At 38.7% G+C, this 19381-nt stretch overlaps 1 protein-coding gene across 2 annotated transcripts in view; it reads left to right on the top strand.

Annotated features, from left to right (window-relative positions):
* The window catches only part of AMMECR1 (AMMECR nuclear protein 1), a 103317-nt gene that overhangs the window by 57944 nt on the left and 25992 nt on the right, over positions 1-19381 (top strand). Inside the window, exon 3 of one of the 2 annotated variants that reach the window (XM_062584400.1) lies at positions 2143-2253. The exons of the other annotated variant lie outside the window; for it this stretch is intronic. Coding sequence (XP_062440384.1) covers positions 2143-2253 — 111 coding nt within the window. The remainder of the gene's footprint in view (positions 1-2142; positions 2254-19381) is intronic. 2 annotated transcript variants of the gene reach the window in all.

The raw sequence follows: 19381 nt of genomic DNA, 5'->3' as shown, positions 1-19381 counted from the left end.
CTTGCTGAAAGAAGGGGACATATCCAGCTTAATCAGATAAAGGAGGAAGTTGCTGTACCAGCAGACAATAACAACTTGTTCTGGAAAGTTATGAGAGGACTGGATGCTGCTGCATTGGTGCTGTAGAGGTTGAGAGCTGTATCCTTTACCCCCGTCTCATGATGCGGATCTTGTGCCACAGCAGACAAAGCTAATGGGATGCAAGGAGAGAAAGGAAGATCTCCTTAGCTGCACGTGTGCACATGCACGCACACGCACGCGCAACGGCCTGACCTATCGTAGGCATGTCCATCTCTCTTTCACTGTGCAGTGATCCACGCAGTTGTGCAGAGACTGAGCATCTGATATGCTAAAGCTCTTTGCCTTAGTATAATTTAAGAATCTAATCTACTTAAAGACGTAAGTTCTCCCTTTCACAGAGTAAGGAGAAAATTTTTAAGTAACCTTTCAAAAGGAGGAGTTGAGCAGGACGCAGTTACCAGAGACTGTTCTACAGTGTGTTGTGTTACATTATTTTGCTCCTTACTTTCAGCAGATAGTAACAGAAGAGGGGTTTTGTTTTGGATGTAGCCAACTTGAATTTTTGCAGTATTTTTGGATATGTGTATACTTCTGGACCAGCTCCACTCCTTCAAGGCACATGTGGTAATTACGTTTGCTCTATAATCTCCTGATCCTCAGATGCTAGCTGGAGATTAACCTCCTCTTGGACCTTTTTGTGTTCCTAGTAATGACTAATGTAAGGACAGTTTATGCAGGGGAGGCGGGGAAGCTAGAAAAAAGTAAGGTAGGTTGAGCATAATGGTTTGTGCACACATACAGCGCTGGAGAGTAGTGCCTAATCGAATAGCTCTGGAGCGAAATCAGCCAAGCATCCGTAAGCATGGGTGAGATGTGTGGTGCAGCATTCTCAATGCAGAGCTGCACCTCACTGCTGTCAGCAGCCTTGCAATGGTCTTGGTATTGAGCGTGATGTATGTTTATACCTAAATTGCTTGTGACTTTCCACAAAAAAACGGATTTATTTCAGATAAACACTTTGTTTAGGATTCAAGGGGGAGCTACTTGACAATTTATTTCCCTCCTTCCCTTGCATGTAGCAGTTCTTAGCATGAGATGCTTAGCTGTATCAGCTGTAGAAATCTGAACCGGTCTGTGATGAGGAATGCCCTGTGGCAAGTTATTTAACTGACATGCCTTTTTATCCTTTTTTTTTTAATTCTTTTACTTTCTTTTTTTTAAGCTTCCTCAGTAAGGGAAAGTGTGTGTGTGTGTGTGTAATTCACTTTGCAATTTGGCTTTTTTGTGGTAAAAATCTTTATCAGAGTTGAGAGGGCTGAGTGTCCTGGAGCTGCATGGGCTTCCTTGAGAAATCCATGATGTTATAGTCATGACACTACCTGACGCTGGGTAATGACACAGTGTTACAGAACTGCAAGGGAAAGTTTGGTTCCTGAAGGTTTTATGGTTTGTATTTTTCCTGTTAGCTTTGTATCTGATTTGGCTCCAAGTTGTTTGATAGTGCAAGTATTTATTTGTAACTATTATAAAATTGAGATGTTCAGCTTGCTTGGGCTTTTGCTCCGCTCCTGGTCGTTTCCGAGCACACTAATTGATGATGAGTTGGGCTTCATGGGAAAAGTTGCTTTTGTTCAGGTCCTGCTTTAAGTTTGGAGAGCATTCTTAAGCTAGCTTGTCTTTCAAGTATTTCTGGTAGTTTTTTGCCAACAGCATTAAGGACCAACATGTTTGTGCTCAAGTGGAGGGGTGGCTAGCATGACAGATGTTTCTCTCTGCTATGCGGAGTTCGTTATGTGTGGGCGTCCAAGGTGAGGTGTTTTTCATTCACAGGAGAATGCTAATGGGTAACAGGGAGGGACATCCACAATATCACGGCAGCTGCCAGGAAGAGTCCTGTTCTGGCTATTCAGTGGTCTTATTTTCTCCAATATTACATGAGCAACATTTCTAGAGCAATCAAAAGAATAGCAAAGCACATTTCTAAATACTACAACCCACTTGGATACAATTGTTTTAGAGACTGGACCTCAGTTGCCCTAAAAGGAAGGACATTTGTTGAAATTCCACATGGTCTGTCAATATTGCTTCTGTGATCACGTCTTTTTTTCTTCCCTAAAACAGCCCACTGTTTGTAACGTGGAAGATTGGTCGAGATAAACGATTGCGTGGATGCATAGGTACTTTTTCTGCCATGAACCTGCATTCAGGACTCAGGGAGTACACACTTACTAGGTAAGATTTGTCTTCTGTAGCCTTGATTTATGTATTTAAATACTCTACTGGGGAGACAAATAGGTGTGTCTTGGTTCAGGTTTTTTCTTGGCTTTCACTGTGCTGATCAACAAAAACTTGTATCTCCTTTTGATGCTTAAATGTATTGCCTGGTTATTTGACTACTGGTGTCATGAGGCTATGGTTTTAGTTTAAAACCATAGTTTGAGCCTTTTTTTATTGGTCAGGAATACTGTTCTCCAGTAGCTTATTGTAACTGACTATTGTAGTATTTTTTTTCCAGTGGTAAGACAAAATTTAACCTTAATAGTTAACGTCAGGGCAGAAGACCAGAAAGTCAGATTTTGGGATTATCCTATTCACGCTTCTAAAACAGCAGATATTCTCACCTCTTCTCCATCAGGTGCTTCCAATCAGCTGCAGTTAATTTAATGCTACAAATTTCCATTACATGTTACTCTTCAGATAAATCTCATCCCCTGAATGGGAAGCCTCTGGATGAGGGAGGTAAGTGATAATAATCCTTCACTCCCTGGCAGCATAATCCTTCATTTTTGATCTACACCTAAATTCATTCACCTTAATATTGTTCCATTTTCTCTGCATAGGGTAAAAACTAATAAGTTTATTACTAGAGCTATTAGTAAGCTTTGTACTTGATTTTTCTAAAAGTTTTTAAAATTTATTTTCTAAAGAATCAATGATATTTTGTTCGCTCAGTTATAATAGACTGTTTATAGTGTTTTAGAATAGAAACTACATTCTGGCATGTGTAGCTCTCTGAAATTGTCATCACTTAAAATAATTGGTGCCTCCAGATTGCTTTAGATTGGAGGCTCTGCGCCAATGTGGAATATTCCTCTGCTTTTTTAAAATCTTTTTTTTCAGTCCCAATATTGAGTAATATTAAAATGGGGCATTTTCTCTCTTATAAGTCTCACTAGTTTGTTGTGAGCTGCAGTTCATTTCATGCTTCTCTTTGCTCAGCTTGAAGAAATCAACTGCTCCTCTCCTGGAATTCCTTACAAAACTTCTGAAAGACCTAGTTACTTTTGTGTTGATTTTGTTATGTGATCTGGAATATTTCTATTTGTGTCCTTTTTAAAAACTCAGTAATCAAAATGGTCAATGAGAAGAAGCTTGCAAAATACGTATAATATTCATGTAATTGTACAGATAAATTCAAAGTAATTCCTCTGTTGAAGATTAAATACCCTAAAAGTTTAAACATTAGTGGGGCAGAGTGGGGTAAAAACAACCTGTTCTTGCTCCACAGAGCTTTTCATTTTAAGTGTATGCTTTACTGTGCCATACCCAGAACAGTGAGCTTGTACAGAAAATTAAGGAGATTAGTCAAAAAAAAAGTAGTCTTACAAAATAATAAATACAGTAAGGAAGAATGGAAATGTGTCAGATACCTTTTTTTTTTTATAAATTTTTAACTCCTGAAGCTCAATAATTAGTTTTTTTAACCTTGCATTTGTATGAGCTATGTTAAAATATATAAACAGCAATGTTGCTCATAGATCTTCAATTTTTCACAAGTCAAATGGTGCTGTATTCCTGCCTAATTTTAAAAATGCTTAAGAGATTCCTGTCACCACATTCCAGTTTTAGACGCTGTATCTCAAAATATACCAAAAGTGGTATATGAGTAAGAAGAACTGGAATACTTTTAAGTGCAGTATTTAAATGATGGTCACATACTGTGGGAGGTTATGCTAGGTTGTCCAGAGGATGCTTTGATGGCAACTTCCTGCTAATCAGGGGAGATTTTTGCTGTAGTTAATAATTTTATAAAGGGGAGGGAGTTCAGAAAATACATACCAATCTGTTTTTTTTTAATTTATTTATAAAACCATAAAATGTTTTTAAATGTGATCTTTAATGACATATTGAATTTTATTACCTTTTATGGAGAACCTCTTTCATCTCTGTTTATCAGACCAAAAATGATTTGGGGGGGGGGGGGGGGAGGGAAGTACTTCAGATATGACCACTAAAAAGGTTAAGACCATGTCTGAATGATATGGTATGAATGGTATGATGTACCAAAAAAAGTCGTTCTTTTATCTCAAACATTACATTAAAAGAAGAAAGAGAGACCTGTGATCAGTTGCCTTGATGGCGTTAGTCTTCTCGGCTGCAGAGTGCTCCCAGGGGAGAAGATTTGAGCAGCCTTGAAGCTTCTATGAACTTTCCCAGTTTGGAGCTCAACAGGCTTCACTAGGAGGGATCAGAAACTAGGATATAACTTGATCAAACAGTATGTGGGCAATAATGTCCTTCTGGGAGATGAGACAGTTCCTGAAAGTGAAGAGAAACTTTTTCAAATGTGTTGGGAGGCAAAATTAATCAACAAAGCAGGCAGCATGCGACTGGACTGTCTGCTTCAGAAAATGGAACTTGGATTAAGAATAGAGGCTGAAGACCAGTATTCTCCTGACTTCATCTTACTTTGACACTATGAGGCATTTTTCTTCAATTATTCTGTAGATTGGGGGGTGGGGGAAACAGAACCAGATTGTCTGTCTAGTTTATTCTTACCTTTTTCAGTACCTTCTGGGGATTTGTGGCCCAACTTTCAGTGAGTAAAATAGTGTAGAAGAACAGCTGGTTCAGTGTGGTATAGATGAACAGCTAAATGTCCTGGTGCTTAGCAATCAAAGCATCCTAGATTTCCTGCAGGCAAGGTTATTTTACAAAGATATTGAATGATGGTTAGCGTCATGGTAAATCAGATTTCCTTAGTTCTAGTTAGTATCTCTAATTCCCTTTTGCTTTTCACTACATACAGTAGTGTAGATTCTCTTAAACGGTGTAGCGGTAGTTCATCTAGGAATCTGAAGTGGACAGTTTCTTGGATGCGGCCCTTCTCACCCCCCATTAAGGAAACTCTTTTGATCTCTAAACAAAAACGGTGGAGTCTTTTTTCACCCATTTCGAGCTCTGTAGGTTGTGATGCTGGTATTGCCAGCATGTTCTAAACAGGAAATTTATGTGGAATGATTCATCGTTAATTGGATACATCTGCCTAAGTCGTGAGTCAAGATGAGAATACCCATAGTTAGAAATTCTAGTAGTGTGTTCCTAAGAAAATCTGCATGTTGGAATTCAGTGTTCTCCTTAGCTATACCAGTGAAACAGAGGGAGTAACAGTACATTATTAAAATACTCTGCAGAACTTTATGAAAATATAGATTCAGATTTAGTGATTTTTTTCCCCAGTTTTACTAGGAAGTTAGTTAGATAAAAATAAATCTGTCCTTTTCCAGATTGTTTTACAATATTGAGTGTTGTACATTAGGGTGTAAGAAGCTTATCATGGGCAAGTAGCCCTTCCTGCATGTATGAATTGAATATTCCACCTGAATGTATAAAATAAACCAATTGAGATTATGGAAAAATACCTTATGTTTTACAGCTCCTTCAAGAAAATACACTGAACTTGGAAGCAGGTTACCACAGCATTTCAGAACAGGTTGATAAATTATTTTTTCATGTGTTCTGTTCAACAATAAGACTTAGGTTTGACACTGACATTTTAAATTCCTACTTTTTTACACTTGAGGTGCCAAATGAAATGGTTTTATTTATCCTATTTTTTCATTTTAGTTTGTTTTTTGTTCACTTGTTTCATATGATTTGAAGTCATGTTTTAAGCTAGTATCTGACAAGAACAGGAATATACTCTGGTTCATTCTGTCAAGGCTAGAGTGTATGTCTGGGCAGGGAAAAAGTAGAGAAGAGGCAGCTAAAGGAAGACTGAATATATGCCAACCTGTTGTCATACGAGAGAGCAGTAGAAAAAAATTGGAGGCTCACAAGCTGTAAGTGGACTAGCGTACTAACTGAAATTTGGATTTAAATTTTAAAATAGTATGTAACCCACCTTTTCTATGACTGGCATAGATCTGTCAGTGGTGTAACTGGCCTTTGTGTATTCTGCTTGCCACTGCCACCTAAGAGAAACATGAGAGGCTTCCGACTTAGCCTTGCTTCCGTGGATGGAGTTGATCAGCAAACAAAAACAGAGGGAGACATCCGGGAGGAGTAATATAAAATTAAAGGAAATAAAACCTGCAACCCAGCTTTCGTAACTGAACTGGGGTGTGGGTTCTGTGTAAGGCTTTTGGCATCAGCTGCTACTCAGTGTTCGCCGTAGACTTGGGAGTCTTAATGCTTGCTGCTGCCACATCTCCTTCGTTCTCTCCATGAAAACATTGGGTCTTTCTTCCTGTTCCACGCCAGGAAGTTAAACAACCAACTACATGACTGAAGTATGGCATACTTATTTAAGGGGAAAGGTTTAGAGAGGAAAAGGGAGTTAAAAAGAAAAGCTGAATGACTGAATCGCAGTGTAGTTGCTGGGCTTATTCAGTAAAGATTATGGGCAAGTATTTGGATAGAGAGGGCAACTTCCCTCTCTGTTTAAGTGAACTTACTACTCTTTTTATTCCAGTTTGCTCTTAGTAAGTAGTCTTGTTCAGCCTCTCCCTACATCTTCTCCCGCACCCCAGTGCTAACTTCACAAAGCTTTTACCACTGGGCAGCGTGGCTATGAGTGTGGATAGGCATTGCTGTTGACTCTGGGCAAAGCGGTGTTTGTGTATATGATCGTAACTTTGGAACTGGACAGATCATAAATGTATTTCTGACACTTCTGTTGTGACCTTCACTGCTCACCGAAGGCATAGTCTGAATTAATTCCTGCCAATAGCAAATAACATAATACCCAAGAGCGCGTTATCGCTTCTGTGTTGCCCACTGGTAATAATTTTCAGGGTGTCTTATTTTATGTTTTTGATTTATAGTGGATCGCTCTTGAAAGTCTGCTTTTTCTATTCTATTGCTGTTTTGCTTCTGGTGGCTGCTAGTGGAAAAAACTCCTGATAATTGTGAGGAGAAACTTATGCTGTCACTTTCAAAATTAAACCCTGCGGAGACCAACGTGTACTCTTCTCAGCCTGAACTTGCCAGTGTTTTGCTGTTCTAGAGTGTTCAACACCAAATTTAAAGCCAAGAAGCATCATACAGCTTCTGTTACTTCTTTTTCATTTGTACATTCCTTTGAAAAGCAGATATGCCACAGGAAAACTGGACGGCAGTGATGCTGGAATTTCCAGTACCTGTTCGTTGCCTTTGAGTTTTCAGGGTCGTTTTAATGAGATGGAGAGCGTGGTTTGTACTTATGCTATAGGATGACCTGCAACAGATGGAGAATCTCAAGGTGAGAAAAGTTGCGTAGGGAGAGCTATGATAACATAATTCTGTATCTATTTGAATTCATGGATAACCGCTGTGTCCATGAAGCGTGTGAGAAGCCAGCGGCAATAGCCACCTGGAATTTATAACTCTGCATTCCCATTTATCCCTGATTATGCTGTTTTGTTGATAAGTTGTTGGTTGGATGTAGCCTATAAAATATGAGGATCTGTAAAGAAAAGTGCAGTACATGCTTTTGAAGGCTTTTGAACCATTGAGACTTTGAGTGCAGCAGAGGTTCCTCAGGCTCTTGAGAGCAGTCACAGTACATGTCTTTTGCTTACGCAGGCATACCCCTTTGCTTGATTTTTGAGGTTCTGCCTTGATGTTTCTGCGGTTCGGAGTGATTTCAGAGAATCTGACATTCCTGTGGAGGTGGGAGGTGGGATACTGAACCAATTCTTAAAACTTGGGGTGCTGAACCATTTTTCCTATGCCCAGGTCAGGTCTGTCCAACCTTTCAAGGATGCTTCTCTGCTAATCCATATCGTGGGCTGCTTTGAAAGTTTGGTAATTCAGGATATCACAACAAAATGGACACCTTGCAGTGATGAGCATAAGGCAGAGATTCGTCATGGTGCACTCAGGGTGGATGGGGTGATTTAAGCTTGAGGATTTCTAATCGGTTGGTAGCAATCCCTAGTTGCTAAAACTTCTTAGTGTGAGAGAGAGAGAAGAGAGAGGCATCTGAGCCAAAGCCAGATTTGAAAGAGATTTGGAAAAACATAGGCACTATAACCTGGTAACATTGCTCTGAAGAGAGGAGAGAGTAGCTATTTCTTAAAAGCTTTCTGAGAAGTTGGGATTGTACCTGAGGAAACAACAGTCCACACTAAGATGGTAGATTAATTTAAACCAATTTTCTTTAGCCTAATTTTGGGTCTCTCCATTGCAACTGAGAGGTAAAGCATGAGGGCTAAAGATACAGCGTCTTTCAGGTTTGTTTGGCTGCAGGACCTGGGAGCTGACTCAGCTGACAAAATACAAAGTAGCAGAGATGTCCCTGTTCTGCTAGGTGATTTTACTCTTCGGTGTGTTTTAGGTCCAGTGCCCATGCCTGTTGGCCTGTGTTGCACCTTATTTATCTTTATGTAAATGATTTGGTAGCTGTCATTTTCTGTTTTGCTTACAGGCTTAAATGAATTCTGCTTTTAGTTCTCAGCAGTTGTCATACCTGAGCCACATGAGGTTTCTATCTTTTTTTTTTTCCCCTCAAAAGAAAACATACAGTTCAAAAGATGAGAAGAAAAAATCTCTTGTAATTAGTGCCTTTCCATTAAAATCAGCAACAGCAGGAGCAGTATTGCAGGTGTATTTTGTTTGGTTTTTTTTTGTCAAGTGTAGACATGATGTGTATTAGAAAATATTGTCTGTAAGTTGGTTATTGTCTGCAGTTGGTTTCTAAAAGCATATTAATCATGAGGTTCTAGGATACAAGTGAGGTAGGGTGTACGGAGAGATATAATCTCTTTTATTGGGCTGATGCAGTTGCAGAAAATTAGATAAGCTTTTAGCAGAGAAGCCATTCTGTGAGGAAGTTGTTAGGACATCCTTTTTACTAATTAACAAACCTGTTTTCAGGAGACAAGCTAATCTCCAGTGCAATAGAAGCCTGTTCAGGTTTTGGTTGAGAGCTGTTGCTGTGCTTTTGAAAATGCTTTTAAATTCAGCATTGTTCCCTCCTCCTGATTACCTTTCAAAGTTTGCATGTGAGATCTTAGTATAAGAGATTATAAGGTTTCCGCTGGTGTTCTGAACATAAAATTGTAGTGTTAGTAAAGATGAGGTACATCACATTAGCATTCATACTTTATAATAATCTTTATCTGAACTGTGGCTGACAATAAAATTGTCTTAAACTCTACGTGAGAACTGAACTTAATTATAGTTAAATTCAGCAGCAAACTTTGCACTGCAAATCAGATGATACATCTATATGTAGATATGTATATATGGTGCTGTTAACTTATAGGAGTAGTTATTAATAACCTCAGAACACCCTTTTTGTTATCCAAAATGCATAACATAAATATGATCTGTTGCTTCTAGTAAAAATGCAAAATGAAACAGTGATGTATTAGCACCTCATTCTTAAATAATGACTGATTGTTTTTAACAAAATTGAGGCAAAATTATTTTAGCATACAGGTATGTTCTACAGAGTAAGAGCTGTCAGCTGCAGAAGTCATGTGTTTTGCCTGCTACATCATCTGTATAGAGATTATATTTTACTGAGACTTGGGACTGTTTATATTTCTAAATCTCATTTAAGCAAATAAAAACTTGTTGGTAAACTGTTGTAGATGTGAATTTTATAAATAACACCACTTTACTTTGGGTAAATCCTCAGATCGGCCATAGTGAGAGATGATTGTTTAGTAGTAAAATGAATTGTCATATAAACTCACAATACCAGAAACTGCAAGTGAAGTATACAAATTTGAATTTGTCCAGCCAGGCTTAGTTATTCTACGTGAGTCAATTGATTCTGTAAGTAGGTCTGTAATGATTTTGTGCACACAGTGCCAGGTCATTATTTCAGGGAACTATTGCTTGCTTAATAGAACTGTGTGTAATACTTCTTCTCAAAGGACAAAATTAAATAGCATACCAGCTCTAAAAGGAAAAAAAATCTTCTGCTTTAATGATGGGTTAAATGCTTCTCCTTATTGCATTCTGAAGTGAAATACTGCTGTTGAGGAGCAGGAATGCATGTCCCAGTGAATATAGTTTCTGCACGTAAGTGTGTGTGTGTTGGGGGAGGGAGTTTTGGTAACTATGCCTCAATTTTTTCTTTATTTTAAAATATATGTATATATAGGTTTTGTGATTGGTCTATTAATCCCAAGAAAACCTTGCTAGACCCTAGGACCTAATGGTAGATGATAGTCTGTTTCCCTGGCAACACTTTCTGAAAGAAAGCAAGGGAAAACACTATAAGTAGATTATTATTTTTCTGGAAGAAGAGGGTGCATAATAATACTAAAGCTTTTTATGTAGATCCATGTTGATCACATATTTCATTATACCATTTTGCTGAGGGAACTGATTTATAGAATGTGAATTTTTGGGCCAGGAGGGCAGGTAATGCATTACTGTTTGTGGTGGAGTAAACTTATTCTAAGTGTATTGGATATGTTTATGAAAGGTAACTTCAGATCTAGGAAAAATGGGATTTTGGAATTCAAAATGATTACAGAATGGGCAAATTTATAGATAAATACTCAGCAAAGTTTGGATATTCTTTGCTGAGACTATCGCAAGCGTTGTGTGTTTTATCCAGTAGAATTTGGTGTAACTAAGGAAGCTGTCTGGGATTAAAACACTTAGTTCACCATTTATTTTAAAAACTATAGTTAAAGAGAATGTGCGGAAATAACAGGAATTTCTAAAATACACTTCTTAAAAAATACATACTTTGAAAATGCCACGAACCAGCAAAATAAATTGCATTAGTTGATGTAGTTTGTGATGTTCTGAATAAATGAGATATTCATGTTCAATCAAATTTTAAGGAATGAGTAACTAGGGACATGTAGCAATTATTCAGCCTTTCCAGATGGGTTCCAGGGAGGATCCATGTCACTTGTGACGCTCGTCTTACCCACGATGCGCTTGCATTTCAGGTTCTTCCCATGCAGTCTCCTTCTATGATGCTAAGAAAATGGTGCACACCCTCTAAGTTCAAAGAATGAATTCTAGCTGAGTTGAAACACTAGTTTGCATGTCAAATTCTGTTTGACTTTCAATATTATTTGACATAAGTATTTGGGGAGGAGGGGGGCATAATTTGGAACTGGTCACCCCTGTTTTCCTAGCAAAGCTTTGATCTTTGTTATTGGAACTCTTGTTTTGGTACTACATGTTTTTTTTTCATTTTTTTTCCTTCCCTTCATCTTTTTATATACTACTCTTAGAAGGAACATTCTTCAAAACATTTCCTAAAAAATCTTTCTGAATGGAAACTGGTTTTTGTGGAGACATTTGATGACCTACTGATTTCTTAAGCACTACAAAGACATACTATGTTAAGGGCTGATGCTGAAGAATATAAGATACAACTGTGTGTTGACATAGCACAGAGAGCCATAGATGAAGTGTCTCAGAGCAGCTGTGTGTTAAAGGTTTTGTGTATTTAGAAACTGATAGACGTTAAGTAGGGTAGAAGGGAATAAGTTGGCATAGGAGTTACCTGCTTCTGGACAAGCTTCTCCCTCTGGCTATTCTCAGCGGTTTATCTTTGATATAGCATAAGGGACAGTTCCCACAACTTCATTGCTAAGAGGGGAAAAAAGGAAAAGAAAAGTTCTCATTGCACATACTGGCTAGTGCTGTTACACACTAGGTGTGAGAAGGCTCCATTTGTCCCTCAATTTCTCAAACCGGAATTTGAGGTGCACTGGTGGTGTATTAGATACCCTGTGGAGTAGAAGCAAACTTAAGAGCTTGAGGAGATATTACAACAGTAAATTTCACATAAACTATACTTTACCAGAGATTGAGCGGTCAAAGGAAAAAAGTGTCTCTCAAATTTATAAGCTGTTACTCTTTAAACTCTGCAGCTTTGTGTGGGAGGGACTGTGGGAAAGGAGACTCAAAACTTTCAGTCTGTCAGCACCTTCTCCATTTAGGTGGTTTCTGGTGCTTCCTTTTAAGACTGTATAAAGAAGAAATAGCACGAGCTGGGTGTGGGGGACTGGGCTCCACAGGCTCTTGTTATCTCTCTTCACTTCTGCACAAAAATTGTGAAGCTTTGAAATTGCATTTGCTATGTTCTGTAGTCTGGAGCGAAGAGAATTAAAATACCCTTATAGGAGGTTTTTTACTGTATTTTTAAAGTGATATTAATAGATACCCATTTTCAACAATCATTCCTGCTGACACCATGAACAAAGAAGTTACCTTGCGTCCTTTACAGAGCTCTGCAGCTGAGCAGGTAGAAAAGCTCAGAGGAAGGAATAGCGTAGCCAGTTCTGCTTGGGCATAAGCAACCGTATAAAATGAAGAGTGTCAGAAGGCATCTGAGCTCAAACACAGTTCAGATTCTGAGGTAGTCCAAAAGCTGCGTAGGTCTCAGTGCTCTGTACTCTTTTGCTTTATACAGTCTAGGCATTTGTGGGAATACGATCTCTGCAAAGAGCAATGACCTGTTTTAAATGTGCTCATTTACAAATGGCTTTGTTTTTATTATTCACTTGGTGCATTAAAACAGGATTCATTAATAAATAAATAGAATGCATTGAAATATGTATGCACCCCAATATATATATATTTTTCTAATTATGTTTAAAAATACAGTATCAGGGATGGAAGCCTTCCAGGTTTGTCTTTCCCATTGAATTGTTGATGCACTCTTCTATTTCTCCCATTTTCAACTGTGCTCTAGAAAAGTGTATGTTGGTGGTATCCCTCAAATAACATACTGTTTTGAAATATAGCTTAGATTAATTAAAAAAAAAAATCTGATTTGCATTTTAGAACCAGAAATTGAACATCCTCAATTTCTTAGAGATGTGAATGACAGTGCATTGACACAGTTTATAAAGCTTTTAATGCTGTGAAAGTTCTTAAGTAAACAGTTCCTTAGAGATATTCTTAATCTACATCAATCTTTTCAGCTTCCCAGATTTCTATTTTTATGTGAACTTTAAGCATTTTTAATTAAAGCTCTTCTAAATATAATTTGTGAATTTTAATAAATGTGTGGGGATACCTTTGACCGTTAATACCACTTTCAGTAGGACTGATAACAGCAAATTCTGCCTGCTTTTCAAATATAACTTGCAGACTACAAAGTCTGTTGGCTCTTTCTTCACTTTAGGTTTGCTCTTCCAATGTGATAGTATCTTCTCCTTTTACTGCAGATTACTTGTAATAACAGGCCGACAGTCACGCAAGCAGACTCTCGGGCTGGAGAGGTCCGTCCGGGGTGTAAGTAACTCCCCCCAGAGCGCGGGGAGCTCGTGCAGATGCCGGCGCACGCTGGCGAGCCTCAGTGCACCGGGTTGCTCTTGGGAACTTCCCCATCCGCTGTCAGCGGCAGCACCAGCCTCCCTGGGAAGGGTCCTTGTCCCAGAGGTATCACCAACGTGTTGTGTTGTGTAAGTCAGGGTCTGGAATAAGGTTTATCAAGCTTTTATCAGTGAGGAGCTCTGACTTCATCCAAGTGACTAATGTCTTGCTTTTTTATTTCTTCTTACTGTTTTCAGTTGAGTAGATTTTATTTGCTTTCAGTTTGATTTGACAAGGGAAAAGAAAAGCTCTTGGTTTTCTTAATACTTTTTGATACTTCTGGATGAATGAATTTTAGTGACTTACGCTTTCTCAATACCCTAAACTGAAGATCCCAACCTACCAGTACATACAGTTCATTTAGCAGTTTAGATACTAATCTAATTGTTAGTAGCACTTTCAGTGTTTCATTCATAAATAAATGTCAGATTAGAAACACATTCACACTAGTACCCTCAAATGACATTTCTCAGAGGAGAAGACTGTTTTTTTTTTCTCTCTCTCTACCAGAAAGTAAGTGGTTCAGAATAAAAATATATTAGTATGTAATGGAAAACTTATGCAGTTCTTTTTCTTTATTGGTTTATATTCCATTCAGCTGAAGTGCCAATGTAAAGCCAAAAGTGCATATAACAAATGTACTCTGACTCAACTATGTGAAGGCTGAAAGACATTGAATACATTTAGAAAGTGCTGTGTGCCTATGTGTATTTTTAACTGTTTTGGTTCTTATGAAAGACAATTAAAAGAACTTTTTCTGTTATCTCTAGGCCAGTGATTTCCAGATGCTATTTTTAAAGCCCAACAGATAGATTGGTTTTGCATCGAAGACGGTGTGTTTTATGTTTATAAACACACAGAAGGGAAAGGGGAAATGTTATTTTAAAACTACAGTTTGAAAGGTCATTCCAACCTCAGCCCTCCAACGGGGTATCGCTGCTTCTCACCAGCATTATTTTTACGTGTTCTGTCAAGGAATTGATGTAGTTTCTGGTTTTTGTTCCCAGAAGCTTCCACACAATTTGCAAGCTGGTTAGATGCCCCTTTCTCGTCTGTGCTGAGAATGCATTCTGCAGTTTGCTCACTTAGCTACAGAGAGGCTTTTTTTTCCTTTGACCTAGACTGCTAATCCCATATTGCAAAGAGCAGCAGCTGTGCTTTGTGTGCGGAGGTCTCCGCACCGCGTGCAGCCTCGGTCGTTAGAGCAAGCCCCTCTCTGTGCGTTCTGCTTTTTCAGTTACTGAAAGGGTGGCTTTCTGTTTCGTTGCTTATAAAAGCTATCTTCAGTTTTGTGGAAGCCTGCAAATACCTGAAATAAATTTTTCAAAAATGTAGGCTTCCAAGAACTGCTACGCACAATTTCACAAAACTGTGTTTGAGTTGAATGTTTCTGACGTTCAGGAGAAGAACCGTTTGAGTTGCTTTTCAGAAAGCTGATGAGCCCTATTTCTGTTTAAAATTTAAAGACTTTAATAGATATGTTGAATTGTAGCTCTAATGGATGTAATTATGATTAAGCCAGATTTTTGTGTCCACACTGTATCCTTGTTTAACTTGGAATAATCAAACTGCAGTTGCTGTCAGTATAATTCCTTCAGTTAAACATTTCTAAATGCATACGTGTCAACTTACTGTAAGACTTGAACAGATAAAGCTGTTTGCTGGTGTAGAGCCTCCTTCTGAAAGGAAAGGCAAAACTTCCATCACCTGTAAAGGGAGAATTTGGCTTGTAGTTCCTCTAAGAGGATAGTAAGTAAAATACTTAATTAGTAAGCACGAATTTTGGTTTTCAGTTAATCTGGTAGTTGGATGTATTTTTGCTATACTTTCATGTTCTGTAACAATCTTTATTCTGTAGCTGAGCTTGAATTTTCAAGTATATGGTACTGAGTTAAATGCATTCCCTGAATCTTCAAGTCGCTAAAGTTTTGGAGGCTGTGGACACGTGTAGTCCAGCCCAACCCGAACCTTTTGCCTCTTTTACATTTCAAAGCTTCCTCTTTGCTCCAGCTGTTTTTATTTGCTACGCAGAACCTGCGCCAAGGTGCCACCCCAGGTGCGCAGAAGCACGGCAGGAGAGGAGAAGGAGTAAAGGCGAGTTTGTGAGCGGCTGTCTGGAGCGGCAGAGTCGCCGGATGGGGAGTAGGAAGGGGACTGAAAAGCCAGCAGCGGGGACAACTGGTTTGTGTGTGCAAGGAGAGGGAGAGCGGGCGGGAGGCAAAGCTTCCATGGGAGATGTGTTGGGCAGAGCTTGGGCGTGCTCTGTTTTTAACTGGTGCTTTGTAGAGGTATTGAGCGATTGCAGCTTAATCTGTTAATGAGATTCAAGTATGCAACAAGAAACCTGCACGCATTAAAAATTAACAAGAAAAAAATGTTGATTACCCCTGTTTTGCTTTAATGCAGCTGTACTCACACCTGTGTTCTAGGGTGGCTTCAGCATAGCAGGAGTAAACTGCTGGACTGCTAGAGGTAGTACCAAAAGGCACTTTTTCTTTCTTTTCTTTTTTTTTATTCTTGTATCCACAGATTTTCATGAAATAGTAAGTGGCTTTTTCTTTCCCTGAGGCCTTACTACATGTGAGATGCCACAAGGGATTGATTTTGTGCCTATATTTAAAAAAAAGAAAAAGAAAGGAAAAAAGCACTGAGAAATGGTGAGATGCCATGAGCTCACATTGCAGCCTCTATACTGACAGCACTCAGATGGTTATCATCTTTGTAGATGCCGTATGTGTAAAAGATTGCATTTAGATCAGATTCAGCTGGTTTAAACAGAATCCAAGTTGAGTAATGATATTGATGAAGCACCTATCTTAGGAAACAGGCCGGGATATTATCCAGTGTAGTATGAGTAATTGTATTCCAGTCTGTAAGACAGTGTGGAGCCTGGTTACTCCTAACTTATTAATTTGCTCAAGAAACTCAAGACTAGATACTGTCACCTCTCATTTTTCAGATTGTATCCATCAATAACTTTATTTTCCATGCTATTTTGTTCTCTCAGTCTTCTTTTTTTTTTTTTAAATGAAACAGTTATTCTTACACCTCAAGTGAGTGAATATGTTTTTTCCTTCTCAATTCAGTTGTTATGTATTCTGCCATGCCTTTTGCTTTTCTTGTGCTTGACCTGGTTATATACTTATTTGTTGCTGTAGTTTCTTGAGTCATCTTGACTCTGGAACATAGTTCCTGTATTTGTGATGAGCAGAATATCAAAACTGAGCTTGAATGTTTGATTCCATCGCCAGCATTTACTGTCTTGATTGTTCTAAATTCAGTCTTATTGACAACTAATAAAAATGCAGTTGCATCCTATTTTTATATGAAATTGTACAGTTTATAGTACTTCCAGTGACCACAGTAGTACTGAGAACATCTAGTACTCATTTGTTCCAGGCTTTCAATAGTATAATAAAAATAAACTCTTTCTACAAGCCGCAGGAAATTGAACATGTGAATGTTCAAATTATATTCATATATTTATATAATCACTGCATTGCTGAGAAGTTTGGGAACATACATATTTTTTCCATATCTGCTTAAGCTGTTTTTTTTAAGTTAATAAAGAACTAAAAATACTATTTTTTGTACTTTTATACTTTTTTTTATTTGTACATTTTTAAAATGATGACGAGCACAGTTCTAGGGAGAATAATTTTTTGCATGAATTGACTCAGTGAGGGTTGAATACAGCACTGAAGTGTCCTACATGATGATATGCATTGAATTCAGTATCTGGCTTGGGCTGAAAGCCGGAGTCTTAGCTCAATATTGAGAGACTTGTTGGAGGTATAAAGAATTCTGAAGACTTCACTCTTATCTTTATGTTCTTCTTGTTAGCGTTGGTCAAGCTGTATAGTAATTGAGCAGTTCACTTTTTGTTAATTGTCTAAATTTTGCCATCTGCTGGAGAGCTTTTTAGTGACATTATAATTTAGTCCAGCTGGAGCTCTGCTTAGTTTTCTGGCTAGTCTTTTTTATCATGTTTTCACCAAATATTGGTCAGTTTTGTTGTGGGAAAAAAAATGAGTAGGTATCTGGAATGACTAATAGCTTACAGTGTTGTGTTGTGTAGTTGTTTTAAGTGCAGGGAATTTTCTTTATATATATCAAAACCAGACACTTCCATGGCAGTTGACACCTTTCTGCTTCCCGAGTGCTTGCTCGAGTGCGGCACAGAAAACGGTCGTGCTTTCCCGGGTTCTGTTATGCTCATTTATCGCAGCCTGGTGGCAGAAGCTGGAAGGTGTGAGGGGGAAACGGGAAAGGGCGAGAGGAGGTGCCGGTGGAGGAACCGCCACGTACCCAGCAGGCGACCGCTTTACCTTGCGTTCCACCACTGTTAGAGGTGATGTGCAAAGTCCTTGCCGAGCCATTCGGAGCACCAACAACTGTGTGTGTGGATACACCTTCTTGCTGGCTGATTTTGTTCAGGTCTAAAAGCGTGGAGCATACAGGGCATACCAGTTTAAGCTTTTTGGTACTCCTGGCCAATGCACAGTAATTGCATGCTTTCTGCTGTAATTTACTACAAGCTGCACTTCTCTCTTAGTGATGTGTTGCGTGAACATCTTCGATTTAGCCTACCTCTTTTTAAAGACATCGCTCTAAACTGTTCCCCAGGCTTTGCTATGACTTAAACAGTGAAGTTACTGTTTGAGTGTATTAGACATATTGTGTGTCCTAAAGTAACACAGAAGGATTCCCTCACCCCCTGTCGCGTTAAACAGTATGAGAACGTTGCAGATTCTTTGACTTGGTGGTTCTTTTTTTTTTTTCCCCCCAGTGAAGGAAAATAATAATCCCTGCAGAATCACGGAAGCACTGTAGAGTAAGAGTTTGGCTTTAGGAAAAAGGGAGGAACTTGAAACCGTAGAAACTTGACTTTCTTAATGTAATCGAGACATTTTGCAGTATTATGTTGTGGGTTTGTTTTTTTTGGGGGGGGGAATCGTGTTTTTTTTGCTTTAAGGCTGTAACAGCACACATCAAAGCAGTTCTCCTAAACTTTACGGACCTCTTGACACAAGCTTTCAGTGTTTCCTAAATATATTACAGCAGTAAGAATGAGAAATGAGTTCAAAGTGTTGTGTTCACTCAGTGTAGCGTTACTGTAACGTAATGATAAATTGAGTTTACTTGGAAGCACTCAGATTGTGGTGGAATATTTCTTGGAGTGGTTGTCAGAGCAGTCTGATAAAGTTCTCTTATTCATTGCTCTTCAAGCTTTATGGAAGTCTTAACTTTCATAGCTTCCATAGTTATGGGTGTTTGTGGGTTGTTGGGGTTTTCCTTGTTTTTGCTTTTTTCATATATCAGAAATCCTGTACTGGTGAGAAGTGAGGAGGTTGTTCAGTTTTGTCTGGTATTTATGCAAGTCTCCATGCCTAGCTGAGGAAGTAGCTACCGTCCCCCTCGGAGCATCAGGCCATGGTCCTTATGCACGTGCGTGTTAGCTCCGTGCGCAGCTCTTCTACCAGCTGCTCCCGGCGGCTGCAGGCCTAGTGAGAAGCAGCTCTGGTGTATCCCAGATCATGTTAGCCCTTCCACATGGGCTGCAGACTTGATTTGTGCACATACCGTGAGTCAAGGTATCCAGAATAAGATACCAGGATGAAAATAAGGTATTTCTTTGGGAATCATAAGCATGCTCAGAAATATTATGTGAAGATTTTTTTTTTTAATATAAAAAAATGGGAAATAAACAGTTTATATGTTTCTATGGAGAGAAACAATAAGGTCCTAGAACGATAGCAGTAATACCAGGATGCCTTAGCTTTAAGCTGCGTATGTGGTGGTACAATGTACACACACAAGCACTAGTAAAGATATAATTGAAGCCATTAAA

Source organism: Rhea pennata, chromosome 11 (genome assembly GCF_028389875.1).
Source record: "Rhea pennata isolate bPtePen1 chromosome 11, bPtePen1.pri, whole genome shotgun sequence".
NCBI classification, from domain to species: Eukaryota; Metazoa; Chordata; class Aves; order Rheiformes; family Rheidae; genus Rhea; species Rhea pennata.
This window is presented reverse-complemented; position numbering and strand designations above follow the sequence as displayed.